The following is a 24,371-nucleotide window of genomic DNA, read 5'->3' as shown; positions in this document are numbered from 1 at the left end:
GCAATTGGTAAAATAAATCTACCTCTTTTCGATTAAATGTAGTTGCTCTGCTCAGGCTAGTTCCTTCGGCTTTCCGGACAGATATTTTGTTTCTTTTTTTGAACCCTTCAAGCCATTCCTTTCCGGCATTTTTGAAGGTCTTATTAAAGTTGTTGGCTATGCCATTTTTTTCAGCGTATTCGAAAGCTATTATTGCATATTTGCCATTCTTGATCTTTGGTAAAAATTGTGTGCCGCCCCAGAGACGGTTCACAAAATTTGTTTTTTTTTTTTTAAGGTGTTCTTGAAGTGTTGAAAATGGTGTTTGCACAGACTTGGCTGCGGCGCATTGACATACCTTTTTCGATAAATTTGTTGGCGTTGTTAATAGCCACCTTCGACCACTGACCGGCATTATCCATATGGGAGCGACCGGAAAAAATATTTGTAGTGAAATATTAGGTAGAGCAAAACAAAGTAAAACCAATTTATATATGTAATAAAACACAGCATAAAATATGGAAAATATCACTGTATTGATAACAAATAAGGAAAAGTGCTTACTCTCTATTTTCTGATCACTTTTTCTTATAATAAATTGACCGAAAATACTAAAAGGTCTGTCACTTCCAAAAGCCACAAATAAACTAGATCAACAACTGTCTGCTATGAAAACTATCTTCGGGAGCACTAATACATTTAAAGAGTTGGTGAGTCGATGTTCTCGAAAATAAGGGTGACCGGCATTACCAAGTTTTACCCTAGGCTATTTTGAATCAATTTCATATTTTAAATTATGATCATTTTAAATTTAAATAAGCTTTGAAAATTGTTACTCCGAAGAAAAGTTAACAAACAGTCCTAAATTATATTTCCACATTCCCCAGTTGCATGTTTTGCATAATATTGTAGCAAAAATCGCCGAGAACGTAAGAATTGTAAATTTGTAGCTTTAAAATAAATTTTATTTCAAAGCCTTTATTTCCCGAGAGGTAAATTTTTTGTATGGATAAATTGTGATATTGGTTTGTAGGATTAATGTTACGGAAGTGTGCTAGCGGCTTAGGGATCTGCCAGAAAGAAAAAGAACACGGGCTTCATTTAACGCCCGCCTTTTATTCCTTCCGAATTCTCCACAAAAATTCTCTTTTGAATCCTGTAGTCGTCTTCTTTGCAATAAACAGGTGTCTCTTTCTATCTCAACTAATCGGCAGTTCTCCTTCATCTGACACTTCGCAGCAACATTGTTTCTGATGAGTTCAGAAAAAAGATCTGTTTGTGTTGTTTATTTCTATGATGGACTAAGTAATTTTCGCAACAATATTTTACATAGTTTGATCCCAAAATGATCGTGTAAGCATTTCAAAAAAGAAATACCGAAAAATTATTTAAATTAAATATTTTGTTTAAATTTTTCGGTTTTTCGATTTTGGGTTTTCGGGATTTAGAGTTTTGTGGGATTCTTGGATTTTGGATACTTAGAATTTAGGGCTTTTGAGATCTCTCTTTTTCAATTCCAATTTAAAAAACAACTATTTTTTTAATTTTCATTTGTAAAACATCGTTATCTACTAAATTTATTATTTCTTAAGTATCTTTATAAAAAATACATTTTTTATTACATACTATGAACTTAAAAACTAGATTTGTGAGAATAATGAGGGCGTTTTTGAATGATATAAGTCTATAATAATACACATTTCCCTAAACTGTCCTTTTTTAGGAATTAAGTTATGCAATCTTATCTCCTCACAATAAATTTTGAGGATATTTTCTGAAATGGTATCTCCACCAACAAAACAACAATTAATGACATTAATATTGATATTACAATTACTCCCATGAAGTCCATGCTCGAACCGACTTCACTGAAATGTGTCGCCTGCGTTCTTGAAGCGAAAACTATCACAACTATCACAGGAGCTATCATATAAATACTGAAACAGAACTTATTTAAAAATAAACACGGCCTTGATGACATCAGGGCATTGAAAGGACCTCCAAAGCCCCATTGGCACATAACAATGACACATCCAATGCAAAGTCCAAATATGAACTTGCCAAAGGACATAATTGAAGCTACCAGCCAAACGGGTGCCGAACGCCAAAAACTCATGAAGTTTGTGAAAACATAGATGCAAAATGTGACCGTCCAGAAGATTACTTTTTTGGACATACTCAGCTTAACTGAGGATTCATCTTTGTAATGGAAATAGATCCAACCCATTAGAACGCCTCCGAAGTAGGAGTTAACTCGAACCCATGGTTTGACATAGAGTTGCTCCAGAGTTCCAAAGATGACATCAATTCTAAAAAACAGACCAAATAACTCTTAGTTTTAATGTTTATGGTAGCTTTGGAAAACTTACTGAAAAGTGATGCCCATCAAATAGTTACAGAGGAAACTTATAACCAAGCTGAAGATGAGCAGGATCACAAAAATTGACTTTCCCAATGGTTCATGTTTTGCATAAATGATGAGGATCAAAGTAAATAAAATGAAGAACTGCATCTCACAACCCAAATACCAAGTCCAAGACGAACAAATATCCTTCAGGTCTAGGAAATTGTTTATGAAAAGAATGTTGTACCACCAGTTCCTGAAAAATAGACAAAGATTTAAAATATTCTCGAGATTGTACAAATATTAGCGGTTTAGTAGTTCTTACTGTTTGCAATAGATGCCATTGTATTGATCCATTTTGAAGGGCGAAAACATGTCCATAAAGTCGTATATGCAGTCACTCAGAATCATTGTCACAATCATAATCGGAAGAAGCCTGAAAAATGAAGTAAAACTTAATATGTGTAAATAAGAAATCACTAAAAATATAAGAATCTTCCTTAGTTACTACTTTTATTCTTGACAATGAAATTTCTATCGACTTGAGGCTTTTTTAGCTCTGTTCGCTTACACTTGACACGGTGACTTCCAGTGTTCTTCAATTAAAATTCCAGTAAAATTTATAATGAAAAATCAAATTGACAGAACTTAAGACACGTCTGATCACCTTTATAATATTTCAATTTGTTCAATACTTAATTGTCACATGGAAACAACACGCTTCAGCTTCAGCTTTGAATGACACTTTCAATATGACATTTCTAAAATGACACTCCTGTCATTAGAAGCTTCTATTATTTTCTCAAAATAAAAAAATATGAGTTTTGAAATCGAAAAAATTAAATTTATCGCGAAAGTAGCTTACACAGCCTATAATAACCAATAGCAATCCTTCCAACACAAATGTGTTTCGTTTGTTGACTTGTTTACAGCTGTGGATCTGTCAGACAAAGTAAATGTTCAGCAAATTCGAAGTAGAGCTTCCGTTTGCAGTCTTATTACGCAACATTACGTTATTTTCTTACGATTGTCAAATGAAACGTGAGGTCGAAGCTCCATGATGATAGCATTCATTGAGTTCCTATGGCTGAACTCGTAAGCGTCAGGCAAAGCCGAAGTGTGTTTGTGTTTCAGCCATAAGTTCACTCTTATTTTTTGACAGTTCTTATTAATTTTTTAAAACCTCAGACCACTATACAATTTTCACAAAATTCTATTTATAAGGTTCCCTAGGACCTCAAAAATGTTGTCAAAAACTATTCTGATTGGGAAAAACGTTAAGTGCTCGGTTTTCGATATTGCAAAATTGTTACAAACTTTTTACTACTCGAAAATTCAGGCTCGTTTAAGCCGGAAGTAGGGGGAATTTTATTTGTAAGGAAGTTTGTTACTTTCCACTTGAGCAGTGAGCCATTTAGCCGCAACTCAATAAATCGCAAAACTTTTAAAAAAAGTCATTAAATACCTAATCGTAAAATTGTAACCATATGTAAATAATAAATCTATAATATGATATTTGTTAAATTATTCTTGTAAGAGTAGTGGATGAAATTTTCTAGTCAAAAGTTGGGAATTCTAATTAATAGGTCCGTTTAAGCGTACTTTCTTTGTTTATTTTTACGAACTGTCACTTATTAGACATGTTTGGATGCTCGTTCTTTAATAAAAGGCAATAAGCAATTTACTAGTTAGCAGAACGAAAAGAAAGTTTTAAAATGTTTAATTTATTGTGTTGAAATGTTTAATTCCCCAAGTAAATTGCTAAATATTTAACAGATTATTTACAAGTTAATTGCTAAACCCTTAACAATAGGTTGTTTTGAAAATTTTGCTATGCTGTTTTTATAATTTAGATTTATTTTGCAGTATTAACAATTAAATAGCCAAAAAGCCTTACTTTTTCGTCCTCAGGCCCATATGTTTTTAGAACAAATACAAAGAAGTGAGACTGACATTTCTTATTTTGTTTTAAAAAACTAAGAGTTTTAATGATTGACGTTTCAAACTTGGTTCTTCAAAAGAGACCAAAGACAATTTAATAACATAGAATCACATTTTGACATTTAATAATTTTACATCAGTTCTACAGATAATTAAAACAAATTAAAATGTTTGCCTCATTTTCCTGTCTGTAATGACATTCACGCAATGTGGTAAGTTTAAAAGCTGTGTAAAATGATAAGTTTGTACAAATGTTGGAGTGAAAGTCCTCTTTAAATTCATTCGTTTAAATGCTATGTAAATCAACCGTTCGTTAAACGTCAAATATTAAACATAACACAAATTTGCTTAAATTCAATTACATTATGTACGTTATGAACAACTATTCGGAAATGATGATTTTTGGTATTTTTTTTTTAAAAATAGTAAAATCCTTGTGATTAAAAGTCACAATGACGTTTGATAAACTTTAAACTAAAAAATTTGGATAGCTTTATCTACCAAAATGTTTGGTATTTACCAAATGGTAAACTTATCCAGTGACGTTTTTGAGACGTCAAAATGAGTCACCTCAAAGAAGTGCAATGTAAACATCATCAATGTGAACACAGACTTAGAAGAAATATTAAAAGCCGTGTTTTCTGGGTTGAATTGATACAATTAAACACTTGTCAAAATAATTTAGAACAAAATATAGCGAAACTTAAACCAGAACTAATTTAAAAATAATACAATAGATTATTTTAAAGAGGATATGGTTAGTTAATTGTATTGAACTGGTTTCCATGTTCCCCATCGTGCGAATTGAAAAAAGGTTCGTTCGTAAATTATGGTCTAAGTAAAAAGTTTCTTCACGTGCAACAGAGGGAGCTATCGGAAATGTTTTTTGTTAACATTAAATTGTTACAAAATGAGAAATAATAATACAGCTTATGCCTATTTTTTTATAACTAACAAACAAACTTAAATAAGTCAGCTTGCAAAAATAAAAATACATATGTTTTTATTATAAGAAAACGTAGAAAACTCAAAGACCGATTTTGTGCTTGAAAAGGTTAAAAACGGGAAAAAGTACTAAAATTTGGTTAAAAGAATTGATCATGTTATATGACGTCAATATTGACGTCATATTTTTTTTTTAAGTTGGACACTGCTCTACGATCACAGCCATCGAGTATCAAACATATCAACGAACCGATGCCTTCAGACCAAGAAACATTTATGAAACATGCCAGAAACATTTTAAAAACGTTTTAGAAGCTGACAAAGGTTTTTGAAATGTTTTTTATATGTTATTTTTTGGTCTTGTCGCTCACGAAACATTTCTAAAATGTCAACTTAAATGTTTGTCTGCTGTGAACACACCTTAAAAATCTAAACTTCAAGAATTGCTTTCGAATGAAAGTAAAATCTATATCCACACCTGAATTTTAGCTCTTGTCGACAGTGATTATATTGTGGATTTCGAATGACATTTTAAGAAAAACACGGGCATTGACTTTTTCAGTTCAACATATCTCCGGAAGCCGTACACGATGGCGTGTAGGCGTAGTAGAGGCCCTATGCCCCTTTCAGGGTTCCCAACCGACTTAACAGGTCTGAGGACCTATAAGTAAGTAACGGTCATATATAAGTATTGCGCTCAGCTACCATCAGCTCGAGGTCCCCTGAGCTGCAATTTTTAATTAATGACGTTCATGGTTTTGACAATCAAAATGTCAAAATAATACAATCAAGCAACACTTAATAATCTGTCGAGCTCTTCACACTACTGGACACTGTTTGAAGGACAATTTGTGTATTATTTTAATTGATTTATTTTAAATGCGTGCTCTGCCTAATATTTAAAAACGCCAGCGAGGACATCAAAATAAGAATCTGATTATTTAAAAAATTTTAGGTTTCTATCTCGATTTTATCTCTTAGGGAAATATTGAAACGCTTTTGCATTGTTCCTTGAAGATTCCAAGTAGAAAATTGAAATATCAGCCGAAGACCGCGAAAATCTTAATTCCAAATGGTAAAAACTAGAATACGTAGCAGTCCAAGAAAATAAATTAAAAATGGTCTTACTTCATAAAAATTCTGAGAAAGCTGAAATTCATTTTTGTCGGATTTTTTTTGAAGCGAGACCATTTTTGTGTCTAATTTTTCAAGCATGTAATTGCTTATTTTTGTTAATTTGATTTTTTTCGGTGAATTTTGACAGAAAGCAGTTCATGAAAATAAATTACCAAATCAAATAATAGCAGACTTGAAAACTTACCTCACATATCGATGCAAAACGGATTTAACGAAAAACTGCGTATTCTTTCCAAATGAATTCTTTCGTATCAGTTCGATATTTTTTGAGTTGGATAAGAAATTATATGTCAGCAGAAATGAGCTAGAAAAGAAAATATTTATCTAAATTCTTTCAATTCATAAAACAAAATATTTCAAAACCTTACCTGATAACAAAGAACACATCAACATAGAAGCATGATTGCAAAACAGGCTGAAGAATAACCGTTTCTAACTTGGCGAAAATTAGAGGAACATTGCTGATGGCAAACAATGAGTAGAAATAAACATGAAACAAGGTGACCCACAAACAGACAACACTTCTCAATCCAGCAATAACTGGCAGAAATCCTTTAGATCCTTCAAGCTGCATCATCCTGTGATAGTTATCTCTCAAATTGAAACACAAAAAGAATTCTTCAAGTCTTGTAACTTCTGGCTTTGGACTTTTTTCATCTTCATTCAACGCCCGCCTTTTATGAATCTGAGTGATAATTTCAGCAATAATCATACAAAATACTAAAGATGACAGAACAGCGCTGGAAGAAAAAAGTGAAACATTTTTAATTCACTAACTTTACTCACTTTAATACAAATTTGGTCAAAATTCATTTCCGACTATTTTTTGTTCTTTTTGACAGTAATTTTTTTATAGTGGTTGTGAAGATGGTTTCAAATTTTGAATGAAGAGATGATGTTTAATTTTTATGCGGGTGCTTGTTTCATCAACGTTTATACTATTTTTATTCCTCAATACTAACAAAAACAAAAGAAATCCAGTTGTTAGCAAAATTTTCCATTCAAATTTGGGATCTTTGGCACCGATGACATTCATATCGATATTGAAACGTTGTTGGGGTTCGAATTTCTTCTTGGCGAAATATGACTCGCTGAAATAGAGTACTTCTTCGTGGGAACAGCTTTTGGGGAGGCAAAGTCCTGCGTGGATTTTGTGCTAAAAGAAAAAAATATACAAATATTTTAAAGCCTTTATTAAAAATAAATAAATTGGAAGTACAAAAAAATTGGTAATTTAAGTGCAGAAAAAAAAGAAACAAAAACCATTTTGTGGAAAATTAAATTAAAAAAAAGTAAGTATACGTCCAAGTGCACTTGGGAATGTTCTTTTCAGACACATATGTTGTTTTAATGGTATTCCATCAATATTTGTAAAAAAAGGTAAATTCAAATTTTAGGTAATTAAAATAAAAATGTTCAAACAAAAATAATTAAGACAGCAAAAACTGATCAAATTAACCCACGTTACTTCTAGATGATATTATATAAGACGCTTTTGAGGTGACATTTGAAATTTTATAATTTTTCCTATTTTCCACATAACTTTTGGAAAAATTAAAAATGACCTCTTAGTATGCGAAAGATGTGCAATTCGACACGAAACGTCAAAATTAGAGTTCTTATTAGAGTCCAAAATCGAACAAGATCAGCAAAATTGACTCTTCATTAAATTTTTATTTAAGTATATTTTTTTTAAAGTTTTTGAAAAAAGTTATCTGAAAAAATGAAATCTTGGAAAATAATTTAAAAGGTGAAATTAAAATTTTTTAAAATTCCCATTTTTTATCAATGAATTGGAATCTCAACTTATAATTCATCTTTAAGCTCGGGGTTTTAAAATAAACTTCATTAACAATTCAAAAGAAACATAATGCAGTTTTTAAAACAAAATATAGTTCATATCAAAAAGATGTATGAGGATTTTGCAAAGTACAAATTTTTATATTCTAGATATAGTTTCAATCACTTTAATATTTGGCATGGTTTTTGAAAACTGAATTCTTATTTATTATGAGAAAACTTATAAGTCGTCATTTAAATCTATGCGATGTTTTTAAAAACCTTAAACGTTATGCGTTTTCGAACTCGAGATTTTAAGCGAACATGACATTATGATGGTTAGGAGTCCAAAACAGTGCCTACCCTACCATTGGGTCGGTTGAGTTCAAACTTTAAAATTAAGGTTTAAAGTAGATTCGTGTTTTGGATTTTTAAAAAATATAACATTTTTTCACACCATTTTTTAAATAAACCTCCGATGGAATTTTATTGTTTTCTGTCTGATTCGTCAAATTGAAAATTTTAAAATTTCACGCCCTTGCAAAGGCCCTAGAATCAATACCAATTTTTTGATTTTTGTGTGTGCTTGACGTGTTTTTGACAACTGGTAAGATTGATTTTTAGAAGAATCGTATTGACAGTACGTATTTTTTTTTCAAAAATAAAAACATACAGATAAATAACTACAAATTAGTTTAAAAAAAAATGTTTAAAAAAGAAATACTTCTTGTAATAAAATTAAGAACCTACAAGAAATGTTATTTTTTTGATAAAAATTGGTTTTCGAATAGGATATTTCTCGACCTATACAAAATTTTGAAATCAAACTTTTTTTATCTTTTAGTAATTTTTTAAGAAAAATACAAATGAAAATGTTTTTAACAGAAAATAATTAAAAATTGGTTAAAATTGTATTTCTACGCAATTACCTTGAAAACAAAGAAATGGGAGCAAATTTTTAGACTATTTAGTAAAATAATAATTTAACTACATGTAAACGGTCTCTTAAAGTTAAAATCAAGAAATGACTACTTTAACTAGGTATCTGTCACTATCCTAGACAAAATGTTTTATAAGAGAAGTATTTGGGAATTCCAATCAATAGGTCCGTTTCAATTTGTGAACTGAACTGTCACTGTAAAGTTTACTGTAGTCTCTAGTAAACTGCTAAATATTTAGAAAATGGCTACTTTTTTAAATTTTAAGTTCTTAACAAAGCTTGTTTTTTTTAACACTTAGCGAGCACTAAAAGTGTTTTGTATACCTTTAAAATGCCAAAGACACATTGTGAGCGTTAGAAAAAGTGTTAAGAGTTGGATAGGAGGTGTCGGTGTATATTGATTTTGAATTCCTGATTATTGCAATGACAGGGAGAGATAGAGCGTGGAAAGGCGTTTCACATTCGCGTAGTACGGCTAAAAAATTAATCTCTGTACTTCATAGTACAGCCGAAGTTGGGATCAAGGGTAAACCGATGGACATTCCTAGAATCGCGGGTATTACGGTTTAGTTGTTTAAGGGGAAGAATTTAACTGGCTATTTCACTAAAGCATAGTCTGTTAAAATAACGGTAAAAAGAGGTGAGCCAAGAAACTTTTCTTCGATGCTCAAGTGACGTAAACGAGTTGATAATATTAATGTCAAAAATCATTTTAAAAGCTCTTCTTTGAATACTGTCCAAGAGGCTTAAATAAGTTACTTCAGCACCAGCCCAGGGATAAGAGTTATATCTAAGTTTCGGATGTATGTATATAGCTTTTGTAGATTGTAGCCTGATCAGATGGGGAGACAAATTTCTTGCATCGCCTTTAGAAAACCCAAACATCTTTGGTGACATCGAGTATTTCATTTTCGTTGATGAAAGTGGCACTAATGGATAGTCTCAAAGAGGGTATATCTCGCTTTAACGATACGAGAGAGCATTGGGTTTTCGAAGCATTAATGGCAGAAACACAAACACGCTTCAGCTTCGGCGTCACCTGACGTTTACGAGTTCAGCCATAGGAATTCAATGCATGCTATCACAATGGAGCTTCGACCTCACGTTTCGTTTGATAATCGTAAGGAAAAGAACGTAATGTAACGTAATGCGACTCCAAACGGAAGCTCTAGTTCAATTATCTGAACATTTGCTTTGTCTGACAGCTCAACAGCTGTAAAAAAAATGTCAACAAACAAAATATTTGCTCTTTTGAGGGATGAAATAACATTAATGTCTTTCAAAGCAACCTCGGAGCAAGGCCACCGTAACGCAGACGAAGCCGAAGCTGAAGCGTGTTTGTGATTCAGCCATAAATTCCACGCGGTTCTTTATTCCCCATTTTTCAATGCTGTGTAGGTCAGAATTTAATGAGCTCACCATATCCGAAGAGGGGGGTTGTGAGTCTGGAAACGAATATGAAAAGCTGAGAATGCTATCGTCAGCGAAACAATGTATTGTATAAGAAGTAGCAGACTGGAGATCATTTATAAAAATGAGGAAAAAGGTCGGAGACAAAACGGAGCCCTGCGGCACACCAGCATTTATTTTATGTGTTTTAGACTTGAAACCATCTAATACAACTTGTATTGAACGGTTCGAAAGAAAATTTCTAATCCAAAGAAGAAGAGATTCGTCGATACCGAAAGCACGCATTTTCGATAAGAGAGCTTGGTGCCAAACTTTATCAAATGCCTTTCAAATATCAAGTACAATAATCTTACTTTCTCCAAAACGATGTAAAGATTTGTTCCACTGTTCGCCAGTGGACCTATTTCCGGTCATTAAGAAGCTTCAGTTCCTCAAGATATTTCTTAAGCTGTTAATTAACCATGACCTTGAAAAGAAGGGACGTGAGTGCTATTAGTCGATAATTTGTGGGAGAAGAAGATTCGCCTTTTTTGGGATTGGCTGAACAAATGCAGTTTTCCAACTACTCGGAACGAGCCCAGAAGAATAGGATGGATAGAAAAGCCTAAGCAGTTGTTTTGCTAGCGTGGAAGAACACCTCTTCGGAATAATAGCGGGGATACCATCTGGGATAGCGGATTTATGAATGTTGAGATCTTTAAGAACTCTCACAGTTTTAGTACGAAAAAAGATTGGTCCCATAGAATCATTTACGCCTTCAAGAACTGGGGAAGCCATTACACTATCTAGTAAGGTGGAATTGTCGGCGAAATGACTTGCAAATAAGTTGGCTTTATCAATAGAGCTAACTAAAGGAGTGTCATTTACAACAAGCTTAGGAACGGGGAAAGAGGAAGAATTCCTCATGTTTTTTACGAATAACCAATAATACTTTAAACCGAATTCCGGATAAAGGTTGATACAAGAAATTAGCAGACATTATGACACTGTAGTCCTTTGTGCCTAAGAGCGTCAATACAATGATTGTGTGTTTATCAGGAACAGAAGTGAGAAACAAGTCAAGTATATTTTCTACTCGGCCGTTAACGTCTGATATACGAGTAGGCTCATTGACAAGCTTTTTGATCAAATACTGCAATCTAAATGATTTTATGTTGTCTAGTTTAAAAGGAAATTCAAAATGACTAAAACTAAAATAAAATTTGTTTGAGCTTGCGCTTAAATAAATACAATGCTAACACCAAGAATAGCGGTGAAGGGGGAGCGCTATGTTGCCTCTCTGCTTCATTTGCTGAACACACTATATGATTTTCCTTTCAAAATCTATTAACTTATTTAATTTAAATTTTTATGATAGAACGGATTTCTGGTTTCAAAATTCGTATAGTAGTTTATTGTGAGTGTTGCCGTTGTAGTTGTAAAATATACTTGATTTGGCACTCGAGTTACCGCACTCGTGCTTGGACAATCCTTTGTTTCTCAAAACCACTGAAGTAATATTGTCATATTTTACGGTATTTAAAAAGCCATGTGTTATTTTTTATTTGAATTTTAAACTTCACTTCTGTTCTGCGTTAAAAAAAAAAACAAGTTTTACGGCAAAAATTGTTCTGAATCAATTTTTTCAAAAACTTTAAACTCGAGATTAGGTTTTATAAACTATCATTAATATAAACGTTATAGTGTTAATAAATGCAGACTTGAATCAACGTAAAAAGCTCTAAAACTTCATTACAAAAATATGGCATACCCAATTTTGTTTCCTATATTCCAATCACAATACGTTCAATTTAAAATCTCTCCAGAAGCATTTTGTATACACTCTTATACAAGAATTCGAGTCATATCTATTTTAATTACAATCCTTGATAAATTACTTAAAATTTTCCATCTCACTTCTTAGATTTTATCAATTTAATTGAATGTCTTCAATATACCCAAGATTCATCCTTTCTTCTTAATTTATTCAAGATATTAACTTTTGTTTGCCATTTCAAAAGTAAATCCACGCTAAGTGAATCACCACGCATTCTCAAAACTACCTGTCCACAAACCTACCTATATGCATTCATTATTATGCCCTCCTTCCGAAAACAGCTAAATAATAAATAAAAGTTCAAGGGCAAGATCATCATCACCATAAAAACCATACACAAAACAAAACTGCTATCTTACATTAAAATTTGTAAATCAATTTTCAGATTAGTTTCTTCATCTCACGTTTATGAATAATAAATTAATTAAACAATGAAAAAAACCTATAATATAAAATTACACAACAATTTGCTGTCTGTTAACCTCTTAATAAATGAAGCGACTTAACGCTGTGCTGAACATCTTCAACTATGCGTGTACAAAAATTTGATTCGCATCCAATAATGCCACAAATAAAAAATAACCTACTACCACCTAATTTAAATATTTAATCAATTCGATCATCAATTATTTGACGCAATCCCAAGTATGCCAAAATTTGCATCAATTTATTCACAATAAAACAACAACGAAACTAAGAAACAGTAAAGAAGCACATCAACATCAAGCCTAAGTCTGTCAATTAACTGTTAATCACTCTCGTTTTCAGCTTTGACAGTTGGGAATGACAATTATCGACGACGCGAAGCGACGCCATTAAAACGAGAAAAACAAAAGAAGAAAATGATACACACGCTTTTCACATTCACTGAATTTTAGTTTAGACACCAACCAGACTCTCCATAAACATAGCTACATGGGAGTAAGGCTCTCTTCAGCTCCCATGGTTATAACTTCAAGTGGGTAATGTGGCTTCACGTAATAATTGTTTACATTTTTTACCACCAGGAAATTGAAACCATAAAATCGAAAATATTTACTGCAGCTTGCATTCCGCAGCACTCTTAAGCGTAACCTCTCTGGTTTAAATGTGTTGAGCTTAACTTTAGACTTACCTCGAATTGAAGATTTAAATCCACATAAACCGGGGTGGTGAAGTTGAAGTAAACCATCCAGAAGCGTACTGGAAAGGGACTGCTGGCGTTGAAGTGACTCGTTTGGCGATAACGCCCTGATAGCGAGATCTTATAGGGTCTGTTGAGATCCTCACAGTACTCTTTGGCGGCAAACCAAAAGTAGTTACCCCAGGTTATGGTCTGCGGGGCAACTCCGAACGAATCAATGACTAAATGGGAGAAAGGATGATGACCATGATTGATGATGATCGCCTATAAAATCCATTCAAATCTTACCTTTTAAAGCCCATGGCTCCTGCTCCTCGACACCTTTGAGGAACTCTTCCAGTTCTCTTCCGCACTGACTGTCCGATCCGTTGGATAAGAGAATTCCATCGACCGATATACCAACCAGGAAATTCACCACCTGTAACTGATCCAATTCCAGAGGCGGCACCGCCGCCGTTATCCCTCGCAGCCCCGTCACATCCCCATCACCTTTCACTTTCACGAATTGTTGTAAGCTAACTGCTAGAAATAAGAGGAACGTAATCACGCACTTTGTGAGCGTGCTACTCGATCGCTGCTGCAACGACAACGACATGTTGTTTCCAATCTGAGGTGCTCGAACTGACTGTGATCGTCCAAGTCGTGGAGTGTTTTTCTTTGGCCAGAAATTTTGCAGACTTCGAAGTCGGGACTAAAAGTATCTTTTTCTTTTATTATTCATGTATAAGACGAAGACTGAAGAAATGTTGTTGTTAAGCTTTTTTTCGACTTAGGTACCTACTTATTTTTTCTTAAAGGCTTATTTTCTATTTGGGATTTTCGACTTGTTGATAGTTTGCTGTGAAGAAAACAAATGGAAGGGTTTCGTTGAGCTCACATATCTATGTTTATTTTAATTTGCCGCCGCCGCGTCAGCCTCAAGAGCATCAGATGGAGTTGGTGTGATGGAGATTGGAGTTTTATTAGAGTGAGAGATTAAGCTATGTTTTGAATGTAAACTGGTCAGTCAGGGTTTTTCGGATCATTACAAAATAAACACCAAATTATTGAGTTTGCGTGGGGTGATTGGTTCAGGTCAAGACATAGTCAGTGATAAACTTTTGGCTATATGGTTGTGGATTTTCGGCATCTTAACATTGAAATGAAGCTTAACAGAAATAACAACAACAAAAGTAACACAAACTCGGCTTCCGAATTGGTTTTTGTTTGAATTTGTTTTAAGAAATTAAAAAAACAAAAATTATCAATTGCACAATTGACGCAAGGTCGAATTCAAAAATATTGCAGCAATTTTTGTTTGATTTTTAAGTTTTTGTTTTTTTGGGTGATGAAGATTTTGAGCTTATGGTGATTTATAATTATAGATATTATTAATTTTATATCTAAGCAGAAATCCAATTTGATTCATTTGATTGGTTGCCCAATATTGACTATGACTTTGGGTTACTTTTCAACATATACATTTTTTGGAAATTATTTCGATCTTTGAACTTGTGACGATACTTCGGCGCTTCAATTAAATTTTTGGTATTTTGTTGATTGATGAAATCCATTTTGATTGGTGTAACGTTTGATTTGTTTTTAGTTGAGAATTTTATAAACTTATCTGTGATAGTTCCTTAGACTTAAACTTCATAAATATTAAACGTTTTTTCTTTGGCCCCCTATATATCAACAAGTATTACACAAGTGACAGCTGTTCGTTTGTTTTTATGCAAATAGCCAGCTGATTTTTGATCTTGTTTGGTTTAATGTGGAGCATCGTTGTATTGGAAATAGGTTATTTTCTGCAATGAAAAGTTGTTTGATCTTAACTTGTTTTTAGAGCTGTAAATAAAGTGGAATATAATTAATTTCCGGCTCTTTTTTATTTGAGATGGTTCAAAAGTTGTCAACCGGCGTAAAAGTTGACACCACCAACGACGAAGCAACGATTTTTTCCACATACAAATTTTTAGTAACATTTAAATGTTATATATGTCACCAATTTTGCAAATGGAGAGAATTTTGTTTTGACATTTCATAATTTAACAAATCAAACTAAATTTTTGCATGGCTGTTAATTTATGGAATGTCAAAATAGAAATAGAAAATAGAATTGACATTTGCCGCCATTTGCAAAAATGATAATATGTTACGGTTAATGACAGAAATATGACATTACCCACTTGTGTGGGTCTTAAGTAAATGTAAGAAGTATATTCCTGAGGAAATCGAACTTAAAGATTCAATAACTTTTAATATTAAAAACTGAAATCAAAAGTTAGTACGATTATGAATTTTTGAAAGGAACATTTTTTGGAATGACACATCCCGTTCATCTGCTGTTTCCAACAACCTCATGGATATGGATATGTCTTCCTTCTAACACAATTGTCCACTGTATAGCCCAGTATATGTTTTTGGTTATTATTATATTTGGTAATATATGTGGAAGACGGTTCTCATTATACACACATAGTATGTGACATTTCATTGTGTAAATAAAAAGTGGTTTCAGTTTAAGTTCTAAGGTAAGCATGTAGTTAGGAAATGATGTTGGTATCTTCATGGATTTTTTAAGAAAACCTTTCCATTTCATCGTATTGCTGGTGCCCCCAGGCTTGTGCTCCAAACCCCAAGATTGATCTTGCTACTGCGTTCAATAACTCTAGTTTTGATAAATTACTGATGTCCTTTTTCGAAACAAAGGCGTGTCAAGTCAAATTTAAGCTCATTTTTGCTGCTCTTTCTTTGAAATGTTCGGTCATACTCAAACCTGGCATTAGCTATAAGCCCAAGTACTTATGGGTACTTGTTGACCACTTCAATCTCTTCCGTACCAAGAGCAAATTTTTTTAGATTAATCCTTCTGAATCCATTTTTTCTGAATATAATGATTTTTGACATTTCCAGATTAATTGTGAGATTCCACATTTGGCAATATTCATAGAGCTTGTTTGCCATTAATTGTAAGTCCTTTGGAGTGTTTGCAAAAATTACAATATCATCTGCGTATAGTAAAATTCGAATGACATGATCATTTAGATGTATTCCTCCACCTAAGAAGTCATGCATGTCATTAATAAACAGTGCAAATAACATAGGACATAGGAGACAACCCTGTTTCACGCCCATTTCTGTATCAAACCACTCTGATAGATTTGTTTCATCCAATACTGCGCTTGCTGTCCCTGCATAGAGGTCCTTTACAATGTTTAGGAATTTTGTTAAAATACCCATTGTCGAACGCTGCTTTGAAGGCTACAAAGAAACAGTACGTTTTTTGCCTTCGTTCATTCTGATTCTTACAATGTTTAGTAGATTGAATATATTATCTGATGTGCTATATCCCTCTCTAGACCCTGCTTGATATTCGTTAAGAACGTTGTTTCTTTTTTCTCAATCCTGTAGCCTTTTGAGAAGTATGCGTGTATGCGTGTGATTGTCGCCATTGCATCCGTAAAAGAAATTCCTCTGTAATTTTGTGCGAGGTTTATATCTCCCTTTTGAAACGTTAGATTGGTCCATGACATTTACTTTTTGAAGATAATTTCATTTAAATGTTGACCGCGGCTGCGTCTTAGGTGGTCCATTCGGAAAGTCCAATTTTGGGTAACTTTCGGCCGGAATAGCCCGAATTTCTTCGTAAAAGTTGTCTTTCAAAGCTGAAATAGTTGCTTTCTTATTTGTGTAGACTTAAGACTTGACGTAGCCCCGCAAAAAATAGTCTAAAGGCGTCAAATCGCATGATCTTGGTGGCCAACTTACCGGTCCATTCCTTGAGATGAATTGTTCTCTGAAGTTTTCCCTCAAAATGGCCTCAAAATGTTGAAACCACATGTCAACCAAGTTCAGTTCTTCCATTTTTGGCAACAAAAAGTTTGTTAGCATTGAACGATAGCGATCGCCATTCACCGTAACGTTGCGTCTAACAGCATTTTTGAAAAAATACTGTCCAATGATTCCACCAGCGTACAAACCACACCAAACAGTGCATTTTTCGGGATGCATGGGCAGTTCTTGAACGGCTTCTGGTTGCTCTTCACTCCAAATGCGGCAATTTTGCTTATTTACGTAGCCATTCAACCAGAAATGAGCCTCATCGCTAAACAAAATTTGTCGATAAAAAAGCGGATTTTCTGCCAACTTTTCTAGGGCCCATTTACTGAAAATTTGACGTTGTGGCAGATCGTTCGGCTTCAGTTCTTGCACGAGCTGTATTTTATACGGTTTTACACCAAGATCTTTGCGTAAAATCTTCTATGTGGTCGAATAACACAAACCCAATTGCTGCGAACGGTGACGAATCGACATTTCACGGTCTTCAGCAACACTCTCAGAAACAGACGTAATATTCTCTTCTGTACGCACTGTACGCATTCGTGTGGTTGGTTTAATGTCCAATAAAGTAAACTGAGTGCGAAACTTGGTCACAATCGCATTAATTGTTTGCTCACTTGGTCGATTATGTAGACCATAAATCGGACGTAAAGCGCGAAACACATTTCGAACCGAACACTGATTTTGGTAATAAAATTCAATGATTTGCAAGCGTTGCTCGTTAGTAAGTCTATTCATAATGAAATGTCAAAGCATACTGAACATCTTTCTCTTTGACACCATGTCTGAAATCCCGCGTGATCTGTCAAATACTAATGCATGAAAATCCTAACCTCAAAAAAATCACCCTTTACTTCTCGAATTTCGAAGTTCGTGATCTCGCCATCAAGCTGTTCATCCCAAGAATCTTCTACCATGTCTTCCAGTGCCGTAATAGCCCTAAGTGGTGTGTTCAAGAGCCGTTGGAAATGCTCTCTAAAATCACAACTTTTTATGTTTGGCCCTATTCTACGGTTCATATTTCGGAGTTTATTAGCAATATCCCACCAATCCTTAGTATTTCTTACGGTTCTAAGACTGAAACACACAACGTTTGATAGTAGAGCTTTCTTTTCGTTTACAAGTCAGTTTGTATTTTCGACTTGCTTCAAGGTATGTTTTTCTCAGTGTTTCTGAAGGTTCCCTTCTCCACCTGTTAAGCCACTTAAAAGCATTTTTCTTGTAATCATGCACGCTGCATCAAACCAACTTTCCTTAAAATTCTTTTTAAGAAGCGATAGTATCAATCAACAAGGAAGTAGTGGGCGAGCAAAGATATAACTCACAGTTGGGTGCCAATGTACGAATTACGTCCCTTTCCAAGATTTTTGTACAATCAATTCTTAGCTCTTTCTTAATACCTCGGTTTATGCCAACTACTAATCCACCACTCGCTCTTCCAAATTGTGATGTACGTACTGCTGGTGTCCAAAAATTGAAGTAAGTCCAAATTATTTTGAAAAAAAGGCCAACTTATCTTAACAGAAAGAAAGCATCCATCATTATTGTAAGTAAAACAGGAGGGTATGTTTGGGGGGGGGGGGGGTCATGCTGTCCCATGAAACCACCTGCTTTGGCTCGATTTAGGCTTTGGGGTACGTGTGAAGTATTTCCATTTTGGGGGCTTATTTCATATTATTTCTTATTTCTTAAGAAATAATTCTAAAATATCTTGGATTTAAATTCAAATTCGGTAACTGTAAAAATTTCCTTTTTAAATTCAAATCTGGCACTTACATTATACCAATCACCAATTTTTTTATATTTATAAATTCGCCTTAAGAGTTTAATGGAAAAAGTAACGTAATCTCTCTTTCGAAATTATATGAATTTTTGTAAAAATACCTGTTAACGAAGTAAAATCTTTTGGACTCTTATTGTACAACCCTTAGGGGAAATCGTTGCCTTTTTACTTTAATAAATCTCGCCGTTGTATTTCGCTCGCTTTGATCGTCTTTATTCGAAAGCCATTGAAAGTCCTCGTTGAATTAAGACAAAGTCAGTAAGGTCAAATTAAAGAAAGTTGTTTTTTTTTCGCTACCGTTGATAATGGATCAACGCATCAACCAGGATCTACCTATCCTTTCGCTAAAGGGTTTAATAGAGATCTCCGGGTTGAGCGGTCAAGTCTTTTGATCGTTCAGTATGTATCTCTCGAGAAATGTGAACAAAAACTCTACAAATCGGACCAATATTATAACATCTCCCTTTGGAAAAGAGAAAAAAAAAACTATATTTTTCCCTAAAAATGTTCTTGTTTACTTTAGAATTCCATCAGAATCTAAGTTAGCAGTTTTAAAGGCTTTTTCGATAAGGACTTGACAACTTGCCAAAGAGAACATAAATCGCTTCAAATAGTACTCGTATCTAGGCTTCAAAGTAAACTTGATCTAGAATAAGTGTAAGAACCTTTTGCAAAATACAACATAATAAAGTCTGAGCAATGTCTTAATTGATACTTTTTGTCACTTCGACCACCCTGCAACATCACACAACGATTATGTACACTATAAACATGTTATTATTATAAGAACATTTTTGCAGTCCTTGCTCGTTTGTGTACTTTACCACGAAGCAAATGTTGAGTTTACTGAATAATTGACAATGACAGTTCGATGATAAGTGAAAGGGTGTGCGTTCAGAAGTTAAATTCAAAGTTATCAAGTCAGTGTTACATAACTTCATAAGTACATACATTTTACCCAAATCCTTACCACTTCTGATTTCTGACACTTCAAATTAAAAGTTAGGTTTGTTCAATTTCTATTTTTTTTTTTTTCAATTCTTACCAACTGTCTGTCACTGCTTAGACGTATTCAGATGCACCTTTTTTGATAAAAGAGAATAATTTGCGCCAATAATTACAACAACTGTCTATGTTTACAAATGAAAGTACTTTATTGACTAAATACATTTAAACCGCTGCTGATCAGATATGGTATTGCCAAATTGACATAAATAAAAAATTAAAACAAACAAAATCAAGGTCATGAATAAAAGAAAAGAAGCAGAACCAATTACTGGAAAAATAAACACATTTGATTAATTTTATGAAAGCATCGGTCACCATCACAATTTGGGATGAGAGTTCGAATCAAGTGTACCTATTACACACAGTAGTCGGTCATCACAATTCTCTGTTGTGGCGAATGGCGCCGCCACAACCGTGCTTCATGCCACATGACCTTGTGCAGAGTTAATTGTAACCAATTTATAAAAAGTTAAAGAAAAACACAAAATAACATTAAATGTCCGACTTGGTCGTGAGTAGTTCCTTGAAGTCTTAAAACAAAAGTCAATGCTCAACGCCAAAATAGCTCTGTTCGATTATTTGCAATTGTTCAACAAATTGACGGTTAATTGCGACATAATGGGTTCTGGCGTTTTGATGTTGTGTATTGTGAATTAACTTTTGACAGTTCGCAGTTGTTGGTTGCGTTCCAATTATTGAAGTATATGGATTTAATGTAATTCTTTTTATTAAACCGTGTGAACAGTAAAACATTAAATTATAATCTACAAGAACAACATCCATTTCACAAACTGACAGATTTATTGACAATTTAACTTTAAATTCGAACATTGGCTCCTTGGAGCTTTGCTAACGTTACATGACAACTCGCCTGTAAGGCGAAAACTCTTCTGAATGAAATGTCAAAACTGTAGAATATTTTCAAGTCGTGCCTTAAAAGCAAAGTAGTTTCGTTAACTAAATGGCACAGATATGAAATTGCAATTCAAATTAAAAACATGAAAATCAACCCATTTTTTGAATTTTTATTTCCCTTTAAATTCATTCAAAAATTTCTTAATTCCCTCACACATTGTAAAGTATTTAAGGGTCCGCTAATACCAACCTATATTACCCATCACGATTCCGTTTTAAATCGTTGGCTTTATTTTTATTTTTCACAAACGTATAAATCACCCTTATCTACCTTATCGACACTTTGTTTCATTTTCAAAAAAGAACTACTCAAACCCAACAACATCGATTGAGTTCGAGCTGGAGCTCGTTCAGTTCAGATTAAAGAATAATGAATGGAAAAGGCCAATAATTTTGTTTTGTGTCTTTTTTTCTGTTTTGTACAAAGGGAGTAAACAGTTAAACTATCATCGGTAGATATCACCTTTTGGCGAAAATCCTGCCATCATCCATTTAAAAAGCTATACCCTGCTCCAGTGCTCCACACGTTACGTGTGCATAAAAATTGGTGTGCGATGAACTGAACTGGATGTTTATAGCAGGTCCCGAGGTACCTTATAGCCCCAGCTACCTATGGATGTATATCTGCCTGATGATGGGATCTGGAAATCATCATCACTATCTACTTGTTGTTAACCCCGGAATATGGATGTGAAGTAAAGTGATTTTTGGTACAGGTTGTTGTTTTGGAAATGCACCCCAATGTCACTTGGTTGTCGGTTGATTCTTGTTGTTGTCTTCATTTTATTGCATAATATTTATATCTTCGTTGAACGTTGAATGTTGAATGTTTACGGAGACTTTTGGCTTTTTGACAGTCAACAGAGTTATATGATGATACTTGGTATATGCGATGATGACGATGATGATGGGACATGGGAAACAATAAGAAAAATGAGGAACATACATCCATTTATTATTATGCTTAACCATTTCCTGGTAGGGAAAGATACTTTTGTTTTCATATTTTTGTTTGTCTCTGTTTTGGGGATTTTATTGTTCTTTTTCGGTTTGTCGGTAATAAAAAGACTTTAGTTGAAAAAGAAGAAAATAAACATAAGCTTACAGACTTATTTATGAACATTACTCTTGACCAATGATGGTTTTAGTTTTAAGACACTAATCGTTTTATAGCTCACATCAGAGTTTGCTTTTTCTTCTTGTTTTCAACATACTTAAATTTTCTGTCAAATTTATTTGACAGGACATGCAGTTGTCATGAAACCAATATTAGGACTGGTTTGATATTAACATCTTTTGAACGGACTCACATTTACTTCTTATCATTTTATCTCACGCACACTAAAAGAAATGTAAACGTGCAACAGACTACTGATTCCTTTATACAAGAAATGTCAACATGAGTTCCCTCACAATAGTCCCATGAGCCTTAAATATGTTTTCGTTTTTTTATTGGGGCTTATGTTCTCGACTAGAAACTTTAGCAAAGTTTTAGAAATTATGCCGGTTGAAAATGTTCCAAAGAAAAGACGTTGTCTTGTTCGAATTTGTAATTAGAATAATCTTTAATTTTATCATATGACCTAGTGTACAATACAAAATATATACAATCCATTAATTTCTTTATATAATCTTGACATTCAAATGACATTTTTATCTTATTTAACAATTTGTGGAACGTATTTATTATTATTAAAAATGAACCAAATGAATTTAAAAACTGAATGAATGTTCAAATACTTTAAAGTTCTGTTTGCATTTACGCGAATTATTTACATTCGCACATTCTCCCCGCCATTGTTTTGATAGTTTGGTATAACCCTTTTGCGCTGCACTATCGACACCTTTTGGTTTTCGCTGATTTTAACCCAACTCCATTGAACATGTAACGAGAGAGAATATTTTTAGAAAAGGAATTATAAAAAAACAACAAGTACAGTAAGTAAACGAAACCAAGAGCAACAAATATTCTATCATAACACAAACGTAGTATGTGTAGTGAAAGTACCGCTGATTGTTAATTTTGTTTTTTTTGTCTCATTCAATTGAATGGGATTTTATTTCTTTAATATATTTAATATCGTGTTTCGTGTGCCGGTCGGGTTGCTTTCCGTTTGTTTTTAATTTCATATAGTTTAAATTTTGTTATGAATGTGATTAATTTATTTAGTTTAATTAATTTAAGAAAACGGTGGTTTCATCTTTGATGCGTTACATCAATTTTAACAATATAATTCAAGTGCGGTTGAATTAAATAATAGGTACATAGGTACCTATATGATTATGTTGTGTTGTTTAGTTAAAACAATGGGTGAGTTCCTTTTATTATGTGTATTCATTATAATTTTATTTAAAATTTAATAATGCAGTTTTGTGCTTCCATATACATATGTACATATGTAATTACCTACATATAAGTTCGTAAGTCTTTCGATTTTATTTTAACCGTTTTTATTTGCAAAAGCCGGTATGTATGTACATATGTATATAATTGAGAATTGTGCGCATAATTGTTTGTTTTGATTTTGGCTTGAGAAATTATGTGCATAATTTTGAACGAGTGGGGTCGTGCATCGGTCGTATGTTCTCGCGTATTGTTATGATTAGAATTATTATTATTTTTATTTTGTAATTTGTTTTAAGCAGACATATTTTGATCGGGCGGTGCCGTGTATCGGTTGTATGGTTTTACTCGTTATAATTTTGTTGAATTTTTATCTTGAGTTGAGTGTTTATGTTGCAAATTTTAAATTCGTAGAAATTGTGTTTTATTTAAATAAATTTTATTTGGTGGTGACTGTGAAGTGCTTTTAACATTTAGTAAATGCGATTATTTGATTTCATAAATTATTGAAATATATTTTGTTTTGTTGGAAATATTTATTGATGTTTTAATCGAAATGTTGCATTAAGTATTTTAATATTATATCGGTGTTTTGAAACGTTGAATTAAGTGAATTAATATTTAATTTCGGTGAAATGAATAATTGTAGGTATGTGTTCTTAATTATGAGTTGTGATTTTATTTGGTTTGTTTTGAATCTAGTGAATTAGATGTGACGTTTGACGTGCTGAAGCTGAATTGTGGACTTAAGTTTGATGTTTTGGCTGCGGACATTACCATATTAGCGATGAATTTAGATTAAGAATTTGATATAAGCCATCTTGTTTTAAGTCAAATTGAAATATTTTGAATCAAATTGTTTTAATTTTGTTAAATTATATTGTTTATTTGTTGCAGCCTTATTTATAGTTTATAATTTTAAGATCAAGTTACTGATATTATAGTTTTGAATAAATTAAAATTTTCAGAATTGAATTGGTGTTTTATTTGATGTGGTTTGTTTACGATCTCTTTTTTTGTTTTTGTTTTTAACTTCATGTTTTGATGTGATGATTTTATATGATTCTGACGGTTTTAAATATTAT

At 33.1% G+C, this 24,371-nt stretch overlaps 1 protein-coding gene across 1 annotated transcript; it reads right to left on the bottom strand.

Annotated features, from left to right (window-relative positions):
* Positions 1–1,542: 1,542 nt before the first annotated feature.
* On the bottom strand, positions 1,543–14,252 carry LOC129951252 (nose resistant to fluoxetine protein 6-like). The gene is made up of 8 exons (XM_056063336.1): positions 13,703–14,252; positions 13,406–13,635; positions 7,309–7,502; positions 6,715–7,086; positions 6,531–6,650; positions 2,649–2,759; positions 2,349–2,579; positions 1,543–2,288 (listed from the first exon to the last, which is right to left on the bottom strand). Exons 1-8 carry the CDS (start codon positions 14,007–14,009, stop codon positions 1,721–1,723), a joined length of 2,133 nt encoding a protein of 710 aa, XP_055919311.1. The 5' UTR covers positions 14,010–14,252; the 3' UTR covers positions 1,543–1,720.
* Between the last annotated feature and the right edge of the window lie 10,119 nt (positions 14,253–24,371).

This window comes from Eupeodes corollae, chromosome 3 (assembly GCF_945859685.1).
Source record: "Eupeodes corollae chromosome 3, idEupCoro1.1, whole genome shotgun sequence".
NCBI classification, from domain to species: Eukaryota; Metazoa; Arthropoda; class Insecta; order Diptera; family Syrphidae; genus Eupeodes; species Eupeodes corollae.
This window is presented reverse-complemented; position numbering and strand designations above follow the sequence as displayed.